At 43.1% G+C, this 20,000-nt stretch overlaps 1 protein-coding gene across 1 annotated transcript in view; it reads right to left on the reverse strand.

The window, feature by feature from the left end:
* LOC143022237 (uncharacterized) overlaps positions 1–1,751 on the reverse strand; it is a 363,101-nt gene extending 361,350 nt beyond the window's left edge. Inside the window, exon 1 of the mRNA XM_076180359.1 lies at positions 729–1,751. Coding sequence (XP_076036474.1) covers positions 729–1,483 — 755 coding nt within the window. The 5' untranslated portion in view covers positions 1,484–1,751. The remainder of the gene's footprint in view (positions 1–728) is intronic.
* Between the last annotated feature and the right edge of the window lie 18,249 nt (positions 1,752–20,000).

Genomic DNA, 20,000 nt, shown 5'->3' on the forward strand with positions numbered 1-20,000 from the left:
GTACTTACTGTACAAGTTTCCCTTCTGTGGTTATTTTGCATTTTTGTATCACGGTGATGTGATTGCCTGCACAAATACACACACACACACACACACACATATATATATATATATATTTTAACAACCACAATGCACTTTAATTCTAAGCCATCAAAGGCCAGCATGCTTGAAACTGAAATGTGGTACTGCCCAGGACTCGAACCGGGTATCCTTATAACAAGAGCGACAGTGATTTTCCAACTAAGCCATCATATATATACTGTATATATTATATATATATATAATATATATATACCAAGAGCTTTTTCCCCCATATAAGGGAGGTAGCTAAGTCAAAGGCCCGTACCTATTCCCACCTATTTCGCTCCCCTCCACCACCCTATCCACCCGTACCATCTCAGCTCCTCGTGGAGCCAACTACCCTGGCTCAAACGCAATGCAGCAAGACACAGTACATCTATAGCAAGGCCGCTTCACTTAATCTGCGATCCCCTCCTCTCCATCCCCTCATGCCGATTTTTTGTTTTGTTTTCATCGATAATAACTGTGTCTATCCTTTGGTATATAGTTCCCTAGGGAAGGAATCACTGATGTGACTGGCGAGAGATTTAAAGAAGGCAGCAAGGACAGCAGAAGTAAAAAATCACCAGGGTCCATTTTTTGAGTACAGACTACCTTCCAGTCACGAAATAACTCAGCGTGACCCGTAACAAACGAAAGGCTCTCACTTCTCCGGCTGCATCCACCACGTTGGAGGGGTGAAAGCATCTGCTTTGACGAACTCGAGCTGTTGGTAAAGCATCTTAGCTTGCTGAATGTTGTGCATCTGCGCTGGCCGCACCGCGAACTTCCCCGGACCCTGAACGGGCACCGGAGGAGGCGTCTTCGGAGGAACCTTAACCTCGTGGAGTTCCTGACTCCGCCTCTTACCGCTGCTCCCCTTCCCCTCCTGACTTCGGATCATCGCGATAAAGGTCTTCCGGTAGGGCGCCTGAGGGTAGTCCTTCTTCGGGGGAAGGGTGGGCTTGACCAGGTCCTTGTCGCTGGTCAGCTTGACGAAGTGTTTGCTCTTGGGCGGAGGCGAGTGTCTTCGCTCGGACTTGCTCTTCTTCTTGAGACCGGAACCTTTGTGGGGGATGTCCTTCGCGTCCGCCTCCTCCATCCCCATCTCACGGTACTGGACTCTCGTCAGAGGCTGCGTGTTGTACTTGGCTTCGCGTTTCCTATACTCGGAGGGCTTCGTCGGGAGCGTTGGACGGGAACCCCCGCAGCCCTGGGGGTAGAATATCTGAGAGTTTAGACAGCTCTCAGATCCGTGGAAAGAGGATCTTCGGAGTGAGGGGATGTCTTGTTTATCGTAGCGCGATTTGACGACGGCGTGCGAGCGCATCTGCACCCCATGGGGGCTCACCACAGTGTCCTTCCTTTTCACGTCCAATCCCGGGAGATGTTCGACACTTGTCCTCTTCAGAGCGTTGAACATGATGATGAACCAGACGGCGCGAACGGCGCGGGTCTGGTGATGATGAGGGTGTGGCTACCAATGCTGTGAGGGTTATCCACAGCGCCTTGGTTTAGAGCCACAATCTTTTTCCCACTTTGGGGCACAGGGAAAGGGGGCTTCAGAAGCGACTGGGAGCAGATTATTTTGCGAACAAATTTGTATTTGTACACTTAAAGCATCATTACCGAACGGTCTTACAGCCGCACACGATACACAAGAGTAGTTATACACCGGCACTGCACATCCGCTACAAAGAAATCCTAACACATTTTCCACACAGAGAGATAGGGAACCTTAAAACCCCGTTAGACGCCGTAACAAGACTATTACCACGAGTAAATTATATTCTTTCGCGCCAGATGGGGTCTTGTATACTGCGGCTTCCTGATGGACTACTTCTCTCGTCACGACCACCATCACCAAAGCCTCGAACTTAAGTCTCGAAAGACATGGTTAATCTCACACGGCCACACCACAACCATCCTGTTCTTGAGCACCAGAAAACACGGAATTTCCTTATCCACGACCTCCCCCTTGGGTTTAATCCTACGAATGCCACGGTCATTGGCGACAGCAGAGCTATGTCCACCGCGTCGTTCACAGGCACTGAGGGTGCCGTGGGCCGGGGGTGCCAGCGAACACAGGAAGCCCCGGACGATAAGGACCACAACCTACAACCTCCAGCTCCACTCCACAACCTCTTCACGAACAACAACCTCCAGGGACGCAACCCCGAAATACAACCTCAGACACCTCGCGAGAAAGAGACATATCGGTAAAGGCGAGATGTCGTAGCGCAAATGTCTGATCCCAAGAGATGTCACGGGACTCAAAGAGGTGGGGAAAAATGGCCGCTACACAACAGGATGTCAGCAATTCCATAAAAATCCTTGTTTGGTGTACACCACTCGCCCTAAGCAACTACAAGTCTAGAAAATATCCAGAAGTCTCACTTGCCATTGAACACAAACTATATCCACTGAGGTCAATGATCTGGTAAAAAATTTACCTTCACCTTGTAAAAGAAACCCATTATATGTATGCATATATATATACATACATATATATATATATATATATATATATATATATATATATATCTGCATAAACACATACACAATAAGACCCTCTTCAGTGGACAAAATACAAAAACGTGTAAACACACACACACACACACACACACACGCATATATACATATATAATATATATATATATTTATATATATATAAATATATACATATATATATATACATATACATCTGCTTACATACACAATAAGACCCTATTCAGTTGACAAAATACAAAAACATGTATACACACACACACACAGATATAAATGTCAAATTCATAGACTGTGGGAGGAAAAGCAAAGATTTCTTCACAGAAGGAAATGAATCACATAAGATCGTACGATCGCCCCCCAAGAGACTCGCAACGTCAACAAAGGCCAATTCTCATTAACAACTTTACCAAAACTAAGGACATTGTGACCAAACGAGAATAAGATTAAATTTACTAGCGCTGAAAATATCAGTTGTTCTGAGAAACGGTTAGACAGCTTTATGGATGACAGGTGATCATGGACATGGAACTGCCTAGTGTTGGTCTTATGGTCTCTTGCAGTCTCCTTCATTCTTACGTTCTTATGTCATATGCTTGAGTTTAAGCGTATTTCTATAAAAAAGATGAAATGATAATGATGTTTATTTATTTCTATAATAATTTAAGTGTTGAAAAAAGACGATAGAAGAATATGAAGAAAATACTAAGCAGCAAAATTAGTTCTGACCAATTGTTTATAAGTTACTATTTATTTCTATGAAAACCGATTCCAAGAAATTTGCATCACAAAGATATTTTTCAGCAAATAGTTCTTTCATTTTATATCCAAATATTGATAATTTTCATATAATATACGTTCTATCATAACTCCATATTGCTAAATCGAAAAAGTAAGTAATTTCTAAATGGAAGAATGTGTGAAAGAAAATAAATATACGAGTGCAAGTTTCTATAGTCACCCCTTGACGAGAAGTTTTCTTCTATGCTACTAAAACGCTCTAAGAAAACGGAAGTAAGTGGTGACATTAAGAAATGAATTTTCCGTTTTTTTCACTTACTTATCAATGTATTCTTTATACATACATACATAAACAGACACACAATATATATATATATATATATATATACACAATTATATGTACACACATATGAACACAGTAAATATGGGCTGGATTACTCGTATGTGTGTGTGTATGTGTATTATATACACACACACACACATAATATATATATATGTGTGTGTGTCTAGTGTAGGCCTTATGGTCTCTTGCAGTTTCCTTCATTCTTATGTTCCTTCACGAAGACCCAACAAGGCAGAAGTACATTTGGATTCGTCTTCCTCCTTTACACGAAATCTATAGGGTGGTATTCTTAAAAAAAACCTTCCCTTATATAAATCCTTGGAAGGGAAAGATTTATATAAGGAAAGATTTTTTTTAAGAATACCAGAGTATAGATTTCGTCTATAAGGTCATCCTTAGTTACAGGAGTCAAGTCTTCTGAAATATTGGTATAATAATCACGACGGCTGATTGGCGTCTGATAATCAAAATAATGTGACAGAATTAGATTTTTTCTTTTCACACATGAGCGTGTAATTACTTACACACACACACACTTGATGATGAAAGATACAAAGACGGGTCACTATACGCATAGCTTTTTTCCGTAAAATAGAACTAGGTAAATAAACACACACACACACAAACACACCACACACACACATACGCATAAACATGCACATACACTTACTTCCACTGACCCAAACACATTTCTCTCTCTCTCTCTCTTTAATACAATGGGACCACATATTCTGTCGTAGCCTTTGTGCCCGCTAGACAATTAAATCTGTGAGAGTGTCAACTTTCTTCACGGCAATCCCTCGACACTGTGCCTCACACACTTCGCAGGACGTCCCTCTAGCCAGGTCAGTGGTTTCCGTCATCATGCGGACCCAGGTCAAGCTATGACGTCACAAGTTATGACCCCTAGCCATTCCCCTAAGCTTCCTCTTCAGTGTGTTAGGTGTCCTCTAGGAGAGAAGCGCTGGCTATTGATGACAAAATATCAACACAAATACACATACATACATACATACATACATACATACACACACACACCAGGGCAGTTCCCCTTCCCGTAAGATACATCTAGGTCAATAAATACACACACAGACACACAAACACACATAGACACACAGGCACACACTGACACACGCACATAAACACATACAGAGACACAGACACACATACATATACTAACATACTACATCCATTAATGAGTTGAAAATTGAATATGACAGTTTAACTAAAAAAAACACGATACCCTGAGTGCTATTCCTTCAATATACACTGTATTACAAAATACCAATACAGTCATGCAAATACACACAAAATACAACAATACAAAGAGAGACGGTCATTATCAGTGGAAGCCCATACAGGTAAAAAATAATAATAATGAAAATAAAAATAAAGAATAAAATATATAAACAAACATACAAATAAAATTCTACGTGATGGAACAGTTTTCTATAACGCGAAACCAACTCGCCACTTTATGGTTCACCTTGAAAACTGGTCGACTGACTGCACAGCTTACTGGTCGATTCTCCTTCCCAAACTGGCTCAAGCAAACCAGTTTCTTCTCCTACTGACTCAATTATTAATATCAATTATCAATTAATTGACATTAATCATATTAATTAATACTCTTCTCTGAATGGCCCCAACTTCACTGGTCACCTAAACACTGTATACACACAAACATAAAAACACACACACACACACATACATACATACGGACATGACTCGATGGCGCAGTGGTAGCGTTCGCAAACACGGCTACAGCGGTCCGGGTTCGAATCCCGCCAAAGACTCTCGTTGGCGGGGAGTTGGGTGCGTGTGTGCGCGTGTAAAGTCACAGCACTACCCATAGATCGGTCATATAAGAGCCCTAAGCTCTCATCCGGGAGGGTAATAGCTGTCGATCACGAGTCCAACACGTGGTCCAAAGACCATGGTGAATCACATGCATGTCAAAGGTCAATCCGTTACTCTCAATCTTCAACCCAAATTGGCCACAGAAGGATCCATCCCGCCACAGAACTCACTCGCCCAAGCTTCTGAGACCCATCGTCCTTTGTGTTCTTTCGTTTACCAAAATTTCGTGAAGATAATTTTGGAGTTCCCCGAGGGAGAGTACGCATCGCCGACCGACCCTGAAGCGTGGTGGCGCCCTGCGGAAAACACTCTTTCCATCCAGGATTAAAGCTGAACGTGCAATGCGCCACGGGATGAGATAGAAAGAGAGAGAGAGAGAGAGAGAGAGAGAGAGAGAGAGAGAGAGAGAGAGAGAGAGAGAGAGAGAGAGAGAGAGAGGAGAGAGAGAGAGAGAGAGAGAGAGAGAGAGGGAGAGAGAGAGAGTGAGAGAGGGAGAGAGGGAGGGAGGGAGAGAGGGAGACAGAGGGAGAGAGAGAGGGAGACAGAGGGAGAGAGAGGGAGGGAGAGGGAGAGAGAGGGAGACAGAGGGAGAGGGAGAGGGAGGGAGAGGGAGGGAGAGGGAGAGGGGGGGAGATAGACATGGAGGGAGAGAGGGAGAGAGACAGAGAGAGGGAGATAGAGAGGGAAAAAGAGGGAGAGAGGGAAAAAGAGGGAGAGAGGGTGGGAGGGGGAGGTAGAGAGAGGGAGAGAGAGAGAGAGAAAAAGAGAGAATGAGATAGAGAGGGAGAAAGAGGGAGAGAGAGAGGGTGGGGAGGTAGAGAGAAAGAGAGGGGGGAGAAAGAGAGGGAGGGAGAAAGAGACTGAAAGATAGAATGTCTAGTCACTACACAGAGGTTCTGAACAACCCAAAAATCCCTATTCCTTCAATTCGCACGCCTGTGTGTGTGTGTGTGTGTGTGTGTGTGTGTGTGTGTGTGTGTGTGTGTGCGTGCGCGCGTGTGCACATGCGTGGGCGTACTAGCCCGTGTACAAGAACCTCTTGAAGCACTTAGTACCCAAGATCCGTGGAAAGGACGAGAGGCGCGTGGGCGTCCGTTGGCGCCCACGCACTGTTGGCGCCCACACAATGCTGGCGCCCACGCAGTGCTGGCACCGGTGCCACTCAAGACGCCCTTTCTACGTTTCCAGGTCGAGCGAGGGGTCGTGGGCGTTCCGACCTGAGCCAAGAAAATCTTCAGGTTCTTCTTGGTCTCTCCGCGGTGAGCCAATGTCTACGGTGGGTGCCTCTTCATGGTGACTATTTGTTACGCGATGGGCTTCCAACTACGGGGCCTTCCCTTTCCGTGATGTGGCTCACGATGCTGCCATGACCAGTGCCAAGCGATTCTATCCATTTATGGTAATGGTAAGCGTGGATGGATTTATATCATTTGTGATTAAGAAAGAAGAAGAAGAAGAAGAAGAAGAAGAAGAAGAAGAAGAAGAAGAAGAAGAAGAAGAAGAAGAAGAAGAAGAAGAAGAAGAAGAAGAAGAGGAAGAAGACAAAGAAGAAGAAGAAGAAGAAGAAGAAGGGAAAAAAAAAAAAAAAAAAAGGAAATATTGTTCAATTACAACCCAGATATCTGGTCCATAATCCTTGTAGGATGATTCATCGAAGGGACCAGAACTTGTAACGAGTTCGAGGTGATTAGCATTACATTCATTATATAGTTTATAAATTTATTTTCGAGTGGTGTTAACGACCCAATTAGACCTAGTTTGCTTACTACTCTCGGGTATCATTAGATTTAACCAAAATTGGAAAAATCGTTTGAACGTGGATGGCTTACCTTATCACCTGACGACGGTCAGAATATACAGACTAGTTCACCAGCGCTTCTGTCCATGTGGACAATCTCGGGCCTACACACACGTACACATATTATTCATATATATATATATATATATATATACATATATATATACATATATATATATGTATATATATATATGCAAAGTAGACCACTTGGAAAAGGAAACTAACGAAGCAGAGCGCTTTCGTATATTACATCTTCAGCACTGAAGATGTAATATACGAGAGCGCTCTGCTTCGTTAGTTTCTTTTTCCAAGTGGTCTACTTTGCATAAGTGAACACACGTACCCGTGATCTTATTAGCATATATAAATATATATATATATATATATATATATACATATATATGAGGCGTCTAGAATGGAAATGGGTAAATGCCACAAATCATCGGTACGGAAATATGGTTCTTAGAGCGTCTGATATTAAGGGTCAAAATGGCTTATGCATGACACCTAATATATATTACAGCAAAACCCCTTTCCCCTTTAATGGGGGATGACCATATTAAAACACACCTCTTCACCCATCCAACGTTATTCTAATTCACTTCATAAATTCCTTTTTATTATTTTATTCTTTTTTTGTTCATTTCTCTTTTTTCTTTTTATTCTGAAAAAGCTTGTACATAACGCCATGCACTGACGGTCGTTGGACGGGTTAAACAGGTTGACATAAGTCACGTGTTCTTGCAGCACAAACCAATGTCGAGGCGCAACACGAGGAGGGAGAGGAGGAAGAGGAGGAGGAGGAGGAGGAGGAGGAGGAAGAGGAGGAGGAAGAGGAAGAGGAGGAGGAGAGACTCGAACCCAAGACTCGAGAATACTGGTTTGGGTGGTGACACCCGACACTACTGTCTGAAACACTTCAGGCACAGAGAAGGAGAGCCATAGAGATAGTGAGAATGAGAGCGAGTGTAGGAGAGACTGAGAATGAATAATAAAAGAGAGCGAGATTAATTGCAAGAGTGAGGAAAGTGAGAAGTGAGAAGTAAAACACACATACACACACAATATATATATATATAATGTGTACATATCTGATCATTTTTATGACAGTCACATGCAGGATTCGAACCCACTGCTTTCGGCCACCCGTAAGATTACCTTCACAATGCCTTTGCCCGCTCGGCCACAGAGACTATAGGCATTGTGAAGGTAATCTTACGGGTGGCCGAAAGCAGTGGGTTCGAATCCTGCATGCGACTGTCATAAAATTATAAGATTAATGTCGCTGTCACTAGCGAATTTCTCATATGTATATATATATATATATATATATACACATACATACACACATATATACATATACACGTGTGTATGTGTGTGTGTGTGAGAGGGAGAGATTCACAATGGCCTTCCATCACGTGTTGAACCCGCGATCGACAGCTATTACCCTCTCGCGTGTGAGTGCGTGTGTTTGAGATAAGCGAAGAGAAAAAGAGAAAAAGAAAAGTGAGAACAACTTTCTCACTATTTTATGACGTACCTTCAGACCGCAAATAACAAACACTCCCCACACTCCCCTCCTGGGAGTCAACGGGTTCAATCTACCTCATGAAAACTCGTTGTCATCTATTGCCGGGGTTCTCAACCCTCTTATCCATGTACCCCATACTTATGTGTTGCTGTTCTTTAACCTCCTGGAAGTCACTTCAGCACTGAGTAGAATCAGTAGGCATTCACTAAATACCACTAGTTTTTAGTATGTGGGCCCGCTGTGCTTCCAGAGGGGTCCGTAGACCCAAGGTTGAGAAACACTGATCTATTGTGATATTTTCCCTGACCAAGATACATATATCCGCATTAGGGTTTCAGCTTTCTGATGAATGGATACTGCATTGTATGTATATCTTATGGCACTTTATTCTCTGAACATTTTTAGAAGCTCTGCCAAGGGATTCGAACCCTGACCTGTGCGTATATAATCACGAAGTCAAGACGCTAGCGACTTCGTGATTATATACGCACAGGTCAGGGTTCGAATCTTTTGGCAGCGCTTCGAAAAATGTTCAGTCTTTAACATACATACATATACCAAAGGCCTTTTCCCCCTACACGGGGGGGTAGCCAAAAAGAAATAGGCATAGAAACCACTCCCTTCCATTCCATGTCTTTAACATACACCAATCTATTCTCTATTCTGTGCTTTATACCAGAGGTACTCCAAACCTGAGCATACCAAGGACCCCCAGACACGATGAGTCCCGAACGACGGTCCCCAACCAAAACAAAAGTTATCAATACCATACTGGGATACCCAGTATTATCTAGTACAACGTAGTACATTTAATATTAACTTATTGCTACACATCGCATAGATAAAAAAATATGATGATGGAGAAGCAGTGATATATTTTTTCTTATTGTAGGTTATATATATTCTTTCATCAGTTAAAAAGAAATTATTTTCCTTCATTGGGTTGCGGACCCTCTTGGGCTTTTTCCCGGACCCCCAGAGGTCCGCGGACCCCAGTTTGGGAACCTCTGCTTTAACCACACATCGGTTTTCATCCTTACTACATCTGCCACCAGGGGATTTCACTCAGTTCCGAGGATCCACCACCCACGCTCACGGGATCGAGTTCCGAGTCAGAAACCAACTCCATCACAATCCATAACCTGAAGCGTTCTTTTTGTAGCTCCTTCTTCACCCGTTCTCCTTCAGGGTGTTCTCGACCATCTCTCGGGGCTTCTGCTTCCCGTGTCTCACTGCCCGGCTCCTCCTCCTCCACCACCACCACCACCACAACCATCTCCTCCTCCTCCTCCTCCTCCCCCTCCTCCGCGTCCAAAACTTTTTTCTTTAGACATCCTTCACGCCTAAGACGGCGTAATTAACTTCGGGGATCTTTGCAATAACAGCGTACTTTAAATTTAAATATCTTGTTCTGGCTAACACAATACGATAACATATCCCTTGAGGGTTGAGCCCCGTTTGAAGGGGAACGAAACCCCCCCCCAAAAAAAAAAAATATATATAATAATAATAATAATAATAATAAATAAATAGAAATAAAAAATACATACAAACAAACCCAGCACCAAGGGAAACATTATACAAAAACCCACACAGACCCCGCCCCCTCCAACCTCAAGCGAAACACTACACAAAAAAATCCACACCATCACGCCCCTCCAACCTCCTAATCCATCCCAGGGCACTTCTGCAGATACAAACACTCAAGACTCCCCCTAGGGGAGCTGACCGAGCCATGTCGATTTCCTAAATAAGCTCCACACATCACCCGCTCGCCTTTGACCTGCGCGCGCACATGTAAGCGGGGTGCCACAGGGTACAATCTTGGATCCTCGCGGGAAACCAGATCCAACCCGTTCACCACTCACGTTCCTCGGACGCCTAGACGGGGCCTTTCCCCTAACCAAACAAGTCCTCGAAAGATAAATATTTACTTTACTTAATGATTTTGTCAATATTCTACTACTAACAATATGTGTGTGTGCGTTACTTTTAACAAGTTATCTTGTCAAATTTTCTTCTGACAAATCATACTTTGTATCATAGTTCAGGCCGTACTCTGAAAACGAGTGGGAGTTTGTGGATTCACAATTCTATTCAGACTTGAAAAGTAATCTTCTCCTGAAGGTTTAAAGAACAGTAACACATAAGGTAAGAGGTACGTTAGACAACGGGTCGAGAAACCCTTGCCATAGTCTTCATCATCACTGTTGTCATTACCTTCTTTCTTCTTCTTTTCAGGATTAGTCATGAATACAGCTTGCAATAATCCAAGGCAGATGATGGTCTATTATTAGCTCTTATTCAATGCCATAGACTTAGTGCCAGCTTAGAACAGTACCAGCTTAGAATTGTGCCGTCAGCTTAGAACACTGTTGTCAGCTTAGAACAGTGCCAGCTTAGAATTGTGCCATCAGCTTAGAACACTATTGTCAGCTTAGAACAGTGCCAGCTTAGAATTGTGCCGTCAGCATAGAACAATGCCAGCTTAGAATTGTGCCGTCAGCTTAAAACACTGTTGTCCAACTTAGAACACTGTTGTCAGCTTAGAACAATGCCAGCTTAGAATTGTACCATCAGCTTAGAACACTGCTGTCAGCTGAACAGTGCCATCGGCCTCGCCTGCTAGTACCCAACCCACACTCGACCTTACTTGACCCTGAAGGCTAACAGAACCGGCGGGCTCAATTTACAATCTTGCGCAGTGCCTGCGTGTGGTCACGCCAAAAGTTGATCAAGTACAGTCGAAGCATTAAGTATACCATACTCAGGGAAAGAAAACGGAAGAGGTGAAGGACCTTTTCTTAATAAGACAACAAATCTTGGGTGTCGTCTCCGTCTATTTTCGTTTTCTTTCCAGGATTTTCTTTCCCTCAAAAAAAAAAAAAAAAAAAAAAAAAATCCATCACGTGGCCAATTGGAAGCCTCAAGACATACGAAACGAGTTGACCAAGAGTTGATTTCAATTCTGCAAGACGGTATAACACCTAAGCAAGATGCTGTAATGATTATAATTTATTTTATATTATTTGTTTTTGTTTTGTTATTATTTGTCTGTTTGATTTTCATTTATTATTAGTTATATGTCAATTTATTATTATTTATTATTCACCTGTTTGTTTATTATTTAACTATACCTATGCATTTATTTATGTATTTTATCTGTTAATTACATTATTATAGTTTATTTATTATTTTATTATTATTATGATTTTTTTTTCGCATCCGACCTAGATATGGACCAAAAGGTCTCCTGTCGGCATGCTCCGCCTTTGTAATCCTTTGTAAACTGTGATGTTCCACCCTCAGGCTACCTGCATGAAGCATCCCGCCTTGCAAGAGATAGCGAAGACCACTTAAGCAGCTGGAACTCTATCGTCACGATTTAAACAAGCTTTTCGTTCTATTACGACAGAGTAAACAACAGGTCCTTTCATGAGCGCTGACTTCGTAAGACGATAAAACATTGTATATCCCCACTTACCCGACACATCGTACATTCGCTCACTTGCGTAACAAAGACTGCATTGTCCGTCTTCCACATTGTTTTTACCTATATATTCTGAAGAGTGGCATTTAATGTTGTAATATAATAATATACTAATAAAATAATAATATATATGTAATATAATAATATATATATAATATAATATATATATATAATAATATATAATAAAAATAAATAATAATAATTGTAATATAATAATGTAATATAATATGCAATAAAATAATATACACGAATGAATACTTACATAACATAAAACGAATAAATACAGCGGCAAATAAAGTGTGACATAGTACAAGTAAATAAAAAATAAATTAAGTAAATAAAATAGTAATAATAATAAATCCACAAAAACGGAGAGAAAATACACATGGAATGGAATTCATTCTGTTCTTAAAGCGTCCTTGGAAATATGAGAGGGAATGTGTGTGTGTGTGTGTGTGTGTGTGTGTGTGTGTGTGTGTGTGTGTGAGAGAGAGAGAGAGAGAGAGAGAGAGAGAGAGAGAGAGAGAGAGAGAGGAGGGGGTAGGGAGAGAGAGAGAGAGAGGGAGGGAGAGAGAGAGATGGGGGGAGGGAGAGAGGGAGGAATGGAGGGAGAGAGGGAGGAAAGGAGAGAGGGGGAGAGAGAAGGGGAGAGAAGAGTGGAGAGAGAGGGGGGAGAGAGATGGAGAGAGGAGAGAGAAAGGGGGAGAGAGAGAGAGGGGAGAGAGGAAAGAGAAGGGCAGAGAGAGAGGGGGAGTAGAGGGGAGAGTGAGAGAGAGAGAGAGAGAGAGAGAGAGAGAGAGAGAGAGAGAGAGAGAGAGAGACCGAGCCGTTGCCAAGAACCGGAGGAGAATATTGATTCCCGACAGCTGGTCAGGATCCTGTGTGTGTGTGTGTGTGTGTGTGTGTGTGTGTGTGTGTGTGTGTGTGTGTGTGTGCGTGCGTGCGCGTGTCGATTCCCAGAATTCCCTTTATCTTAGGGAGGATTACACCCTAAATCCCCTTAATGGGCTACATATCTTATGCAGTCGAAATTTTAGGAATTAGGTGAAACCCCTACGGATCAGAGGCACGCACTCTCATGTCTGGGGACTCCCGTCCATTGAAGAAAGATTGAAGATCACTTTCAATTTCTATCATCATTCCAGTCTGCTACCCACGTCAAGTCTCTCTCAGACCATTTCTAAGAAACAGCCTCTTTGATGCAATAATGTTCAAAAAAAAAAAAAAAAAAAAAAAAAAAAAAAAAAGTTCGGTTTCGAATCCCGCCCAGGGCTGAATTAATTTCAGTGTCGCTGCGCTGCGGGTCGTTACTCCAACTCTCGTGGGCGGGGAATTGGGTGGATGCGCGTGTAAGGTCACAACAGTACCCATAGATCGATCATATACTCGTATGAGCTCTGAGCTCTCTTCCGGGAGGAAAATAGCTGTCGATCACGAGTCCATCACGTGGTCCAAGACCATGGTGGTGAATCACACACACACATGTACATATATATATATATATATATATATATATATATATATATATATATATATATATATATATATATATATATATCGTTACATGGAATTGCAATGCATTAGTACGTTCATTACACGTTATGCCTACTCATTAGGAGCCTCTGAACTTCATTTCAACAAAAGCTCAGAACTTGCACTTTCCCCAGACTCTCTCCTCGTGTCTACCATCCGGCACTGACGCTCTAGAAGCCCAGGTTACTAACAAATACACCAGATAACCCCATACTAATAGAAAGGAAGAGATATGGAGGAAAATAAATGGAAATGATGACGTAAGTGGAAATTCATCCCCGAACGTCTATGGACCAAGTGGTCACATGCGCCCGAGATACAAATTTCCGCCTCAAGTCACCTGTTTCCTGTGGAAGGCCGCGTCTCCAGTACCTGCTAGGGTTCTCGAGAGTGAGGCCGCACGTGCGAAGGAGGAGGAGGAAGAGGAGACGCTAACAACGAGGAACTCAAGGACGGCATTGTTCCGGGGATGGACGACCCGACCCGTTTACCTCGTGCCTTATCCTCGACTTATCTGGCTGAGGCGCCTCAGGGGGGCGGGAGGGGGAGGGGGGAGATGGGAGATGGGAGAGGGGAGAGGGGGGAGAGGGGTCTGAAGAAAAGAGGCAGAGGTATGGTCATCACGATTTTTTTTTTTTTTTTTTTTTTTTTTGTAGCTGAGAAATGGATTCTGGCTGGAGTCTTGACAGTATGTCTTTTGCAACAAGATGTATAAGAAGACGAAGAAGAAAAGGAGGAAGAGGAAGAAGAAAAAAGAAGAAAAGAAGAAATCTCCAATATGTGTCCCTTTATTTATACTTTTCTGGCTTGTTAACTACCCACGTGAGTTATACCAAACCAATTCAGATCGTGAAACCACCAAGATCCCCGAAGACTTCTTTTGGTATTTTATTCTGGCTAAAGCCACATGGTTTCATTCAGTTTGCATGGTCCATTTTCTGGGAGAGAGAGAGAGAGAGAGAGAGAGAGAGAGAGAGAGAGAGAGAGAGAGAGAGAGAGAGGAGTCATCTGGAGAGCCAAGAGCCAAAATCGAAGTCTCAACAGAAGAGTCTGATCTCACAAATTTTTATGACGAGGTGACGGCACGCTAACGATTAAGCTAACCTAACACCCCGGGCATCAACACCCTCCCACCTCCTCCACCGTCTTCTCAAAAAATTAAACTCTCCTCCAATTCTTGGCCTTCCACGCCTCAACCTTCTTCCATCTCTACCTCCACCCTCATACTCCTCAATTCCTCTCCTCTTCTTCCAGCTCTTGCGCCTCCACACCCCTCCACCCCTTCACCTCCCTCCACTCCTCCATCCACTATTCCTCCACTTCCTTCCCTCCCTCCACCCCTCCCACTCCTTGACCTCTCTTCTCTCTTTCCACTCTGGTCTTCGATCCTCGGACCCTCGAGCGGCTTCTATGCCTCCCTCGTCTTCGGTTTTTTTTTTTTTTCTTCTTTTTTCTTTTTTCTTTTTTTTTAAGAATTTCATCTTCGAAAAGTTCCTAAATCGCGATTACACATCAACGAAAAAGAATACTCTATCCAAGAAGTACAAGATATTATATACATTTATACACAGACACCCACCCACACCCACATATATATATATATATATATATATATATATATATATATATATATATATGTGTGTGTGTGTGTGTGTGTGTGTGTGTGTGTGTGTGTGTGTGTATGTGTATCGGACCACACACAACCTCTAAACTCTCATCCAGCAGGATAACACCTGCCTAACACGTGATCCAAGGCAACATTAAATCGCAATACACATGTAGGACCTAAAGCTACCTCAATGACCTTCCCTGTGCCAATTCTGACTTGGCGTCAGGCGATTTTATTCATCTTGGGTGACGTCACCGGCCTTCCACTGGCCCGGATGTCATCCTTTCCAGGATTAGTGTCCGGTTCCAGACCTTCCAGGGACTTGACAATGGACAATATATTAATCCGCCTCCGCATTTTCTCTTCTTTTCACGGCTTCCTCCAGATTACGTCATCAGCTGAGAGCTCAGAAGGCTTTTCCAAACTCTCCCTCTCTCTCTCCCCTCTCTCTTTATCTCTCTCTCTCTCTCGTGTTTGCTACTGGCACAATCGGAAGCGTGCTGGTCTCGCATCCGCCTAAACGTGGGTTCGAATCCCGCACGCCTCTCAGATTTCCAGCAGTGATTGTTAACCTATCCCAACAGTCCTAGCGCATGGGGCAAAGGTGACAGCTTTGGCAGCAGCTAAGCGACTCCTGGCGTGGCTCATCACCTTCTCTCTGGCTCTTTCCAAATATTAGAAAACCTCTTTCCCTTTGAAGGACCTTAACTCAGATCCCAAGCAGTGACCTGTCCCAACAGTCCTAGCACATAGGGCAAAGGTGACAGGTTTGGCAGCAGCCAAGCGCCTCCTGGTGTGGGCTCTCTCTCTCTCTCTCTCTCTCTCTCTGCAAGTATACGAAGACCTCTTTCCCTTTGAAGGACCTCAAGTTCCATCTTTCCCTTCACAGTGTCTTTCCGTCTTGAGCCTACGCCAGGTCCCCCTCTTCAGCTCCCACGTCCCCTCTTGACGTCACAGCCTTCCGAGCCCCCTTCTTCCTGCTGAAGAAAGCCGCCCACAGCCCCCAGCCCCCCCCTCCCCCAGCCTTTTCTTCCCCCACCGCCTCTGGGATGTCTTTCTATTTTCCTTTTTTTTTTTTTTTTTGACATTTCACGTTGATCTTCTGAGACTACTTTGATGTGTTCTCGGTATCCTCATTTCTTCTTCTTCCTCCTCCTCCTCTTCTTCCTCCTTTTCCTCTCCCGTCCTCCTCTTGTTCTTCCTCCTTCTCCTACTCCTCTTCTCCCGTCCTCTTTTTCTTCTTCCTCCTTTTCCTCTCCCGTCCTCTTCCTCTTCTTCCTCCTTTTCCTCTCCTGTCTTCCTCTTCCTCTCTCCTCTTCTTCCTCCTTTTCCTCTCCTGTCTTCCTCGTCTTCCTCCTTTTCCTCTCCTGTCTTCCTCTTCCTCTCTCGTCCTCTTCTTCCTCCTTTCTTCTCCCGTCCTCCTCTTCTTCCTCCTTTTCCTCTCTCCTCCTCCTCCTCCTTTTCCTCTCCTGCCTTCCTCTTCCTCTCTCGTCCTCTTCTTCTTCTTCCTTTTCTTCTCCCGTCCTCCTCCTCTTCTTCTTCCATGTCCTCCTTTTCTTCTCCCGTCCTCTTCTTCTTCCTCCTTTTCCTCTCTCCTCCTCCTCCTCCTTTTCCTTTCCCGTCCTACCCCCTTCATGCCACTTTGCCCGTCATGAAGTTATTAGCAAAAGTCTCTCATTACGAAGGGGGATTCTTGAGCGTCACAGGTCCCGCGCTGGGCAGTCGCTAAGGACAGGAGACTTGGTATCAAGGAGCCAAGATAACAGATGACATGATAAGACAAGAGATAACAAGAGAAGACAAGATAAGAGACTAGAAGCGATATGGAAAGGAGTGGAGAGAATGAGAGAAAAGAGGAGATAGGACAAAAGATAAAAGGGGAAAAGAGGGCAAATGGCCAAGATAAGAGATGACATGATAAGACAAGAGAAGACAAGAGAAGACAAGAGAAAAGAGACGAGAAGTGATATGGAAAGGAGTGGAGAGAATGAGAGAAAAGAGGAGAAAAGAGGAGATAGGACAAAAGATAAGAGGGGAAAAGAGGGCAAAGAGCTAAGATAAGAGATGATATGATAAGACAAGAGATGACAAGCGAAGACAAGAGAAGATAAGAGACGAGAAGTGATATGGAAAGGAGTGGAGAGAATGAGAGAAAAGAGGAGATAGGATAAAAGATAAGAGGGGAAAAGAGGCCAAAGAGCCAAGATAAGAGGTGACATGATAAGACAAGAGATAACAAGAGAAGACAAGAGAAGATAAGAGACGAGAAGTGATATGGAAAGGAGTGGAGAGAATGAGAGAAAAGAGGAGATAGGACAAAAGATAAAAAGGGTAAAAGAGGGCAAAGAGCCAAGATAAAAGATGACATGATAAGACAAGAGAAGACAAGAGAAGACAAGAGAAGAGAAGCGATATGGAAAGGATTGGAGAGAATGAGAGAAAAGAGGAGAAAAGAGGAGATAGAGAAAAAGATAAGAGGGGAAAAGAGGGCAAAGAGCCAAGATAAGAGATGACAAGAGATGACAAGAGAAGACAAGAGAAGACAAGAGAAGAGACGAGAAGCGATATGGAAAGGAGTGGAGAGAATGAGAGAAAAGAGGAGATAGGACAAAAGATAAAAGGGGAAAAGAGGGCAAATGGCCAAGATAAGAGATGACATGATAAGACAAGAGAAGACAAGAGAAGACAAGAGAAGAGACGAGAAGTGATATGGAAAGGAGTGGAGAGAATGAGAGAAAAGAGGAGATAGGACAAAAGATAAAAGGTGAAAAGAGGGCAAATGGCAAAGATAAAAGATGACATGATAAGACAAGAGATGACATGATAAGACAAGAGATGACAAGAGAAGACAAGAGAAGAGACGAGAAATGATATGGAAAGGAGTAGAGAGAATGAGAGAAAAGAGGAGATAGGACAAAAGATAAGAGGGGAAAAGAGGGCAAAGAGCGAAGATAAGAGATGACATGATAAGACAAGAGATTACAAGTGACGAGAAGCGATATGGGAAGGATTGGAGATAATAAGAAAAAAGAGGAGAAAAGAGGAGATAGGACAAAAGATAAGAGGGGAAAAGAGGGCAAATGGCCAAGATAAGAAATGACATGATAAGACAAGCGAAGACAAGCGACGAGAAGTGATATGGAAAGGACTGGAGAGAAAAGAAGAGAAAAGAGGAGAAAAGAGGAGACAGGACAGAAGAGGGGAAAAGAGGCCAATAGCGGAGAAGAGATGACATTAAAAGACAAGCGAAGACAAGCGAAGACAAGCGACGAGAAGCGATGTGGAAAAGAGTGGAGGTAATAAGAGAAGAAGAAAGAGAAGACAAGACAAAAGATAAGCGAGCTCCCCAAATTGAGAAAATACTAAATATTTATACTCCTCTATGCTATATTACACAACAATATCATAACACTCGATGTATGTATTTACTCGATATTATCATCACAAAGCTTGCTAGAATCTATACACGTTACACAACTTTTCATTAAATACAATGGACTTGTTTGTACTTGAATGTGCTTGCTTTTTGTCAAGTACTTTGGGTACAAGTACCACTGGACTCTCAAACTCTTAGTACATGGAAATCTGTACTTAACTCCAAGTACAAGTACTTGTTCTTGGACCCAACAACCTGGTATTTACGAGTGAATAAAAAACGGAGGAGCTGGTGGTGGTGAAAATGGTGGAGGTGGTTTTGGTGGTGATACTGATGGTGGTAGTGATGATGGTTAAGGTGGTGAAAGTACTTGTGGTGGCAGTGGTGGTAGTGTGTTGCTGGTGATAGTGTTGGTGATGAAAATGCTGGAGGTGGTAGTGGTGATACTGATGATGGTAAAGATGGTGAAAGTACTGGTGGTGGTGGTAGTGTTGGTGGTGGTGAAAATGCTGGAGATGGTGGTAGTGGTGATAATGATGGTGGTACTGATGATGGTAAAAGTGGTGAAAGTACTGGTGGTGGCAGTGGTGGTAGTGTGTTGGTGGTGGTGAAAATGCTGGAAGTGATAGTGGTGATAATGATGATGGTAAATATGGTGAAAGTACTGGTGGTAGTGGTGGTGGTGAAAATGCTGGAGATGGTGGTAGTGGTGATAATGATGGTGGTACTGAGGATGATAAAAGTGGTGAAAGTACTGGTGGTGGTAGTGTGTTGGTGGTGGTGATAGTGTTGGTGGTGAAAATGCTGGAGATGTGATAGTGGTGATAATGATGATGGTACTGATGATGGTAAAAGTGGTGGTGGCAGTGGCAGCAGTGGTGTTAGTGTTTTGGTAGTGTGTTGGTAGTGGTGCTTAACAATGGTGATAGTAGCGAGGGTTTAAAGTCTACTTAAAAATTTAGCACTTTAACGCATCGACTTGTGTGTGAACGATGATATAGGACCAGGACTTATAAAAAAAAGATAAATAAACGAATAAACAAGTGAATGGACCAATTAAATGAATAAACTAAGTGAATAAACTAAATAATCAAATAGGAAAACGAAAATGAAAATAAATTACGAGTAGTTGAAGTGAAAAGGAACGAGGAAAA

The sequence above is a fragment of the Oratosquilla oratoria genome, chromosome 44, assembly GCF_046742065.1.
Source record: "Oratosquilla oratoria isolate Oo_2021 chromosome 44, ASM4674206v1, whole genome shotgun sequence".
In the NCBI taxonomy this organism is placed as follows: Eukaryota; Metazoa; Arthropoda; class Malacostraca; order Stomatopoda; family Squillidae; genus Oratosquilla; species Oratosquilla oratoria.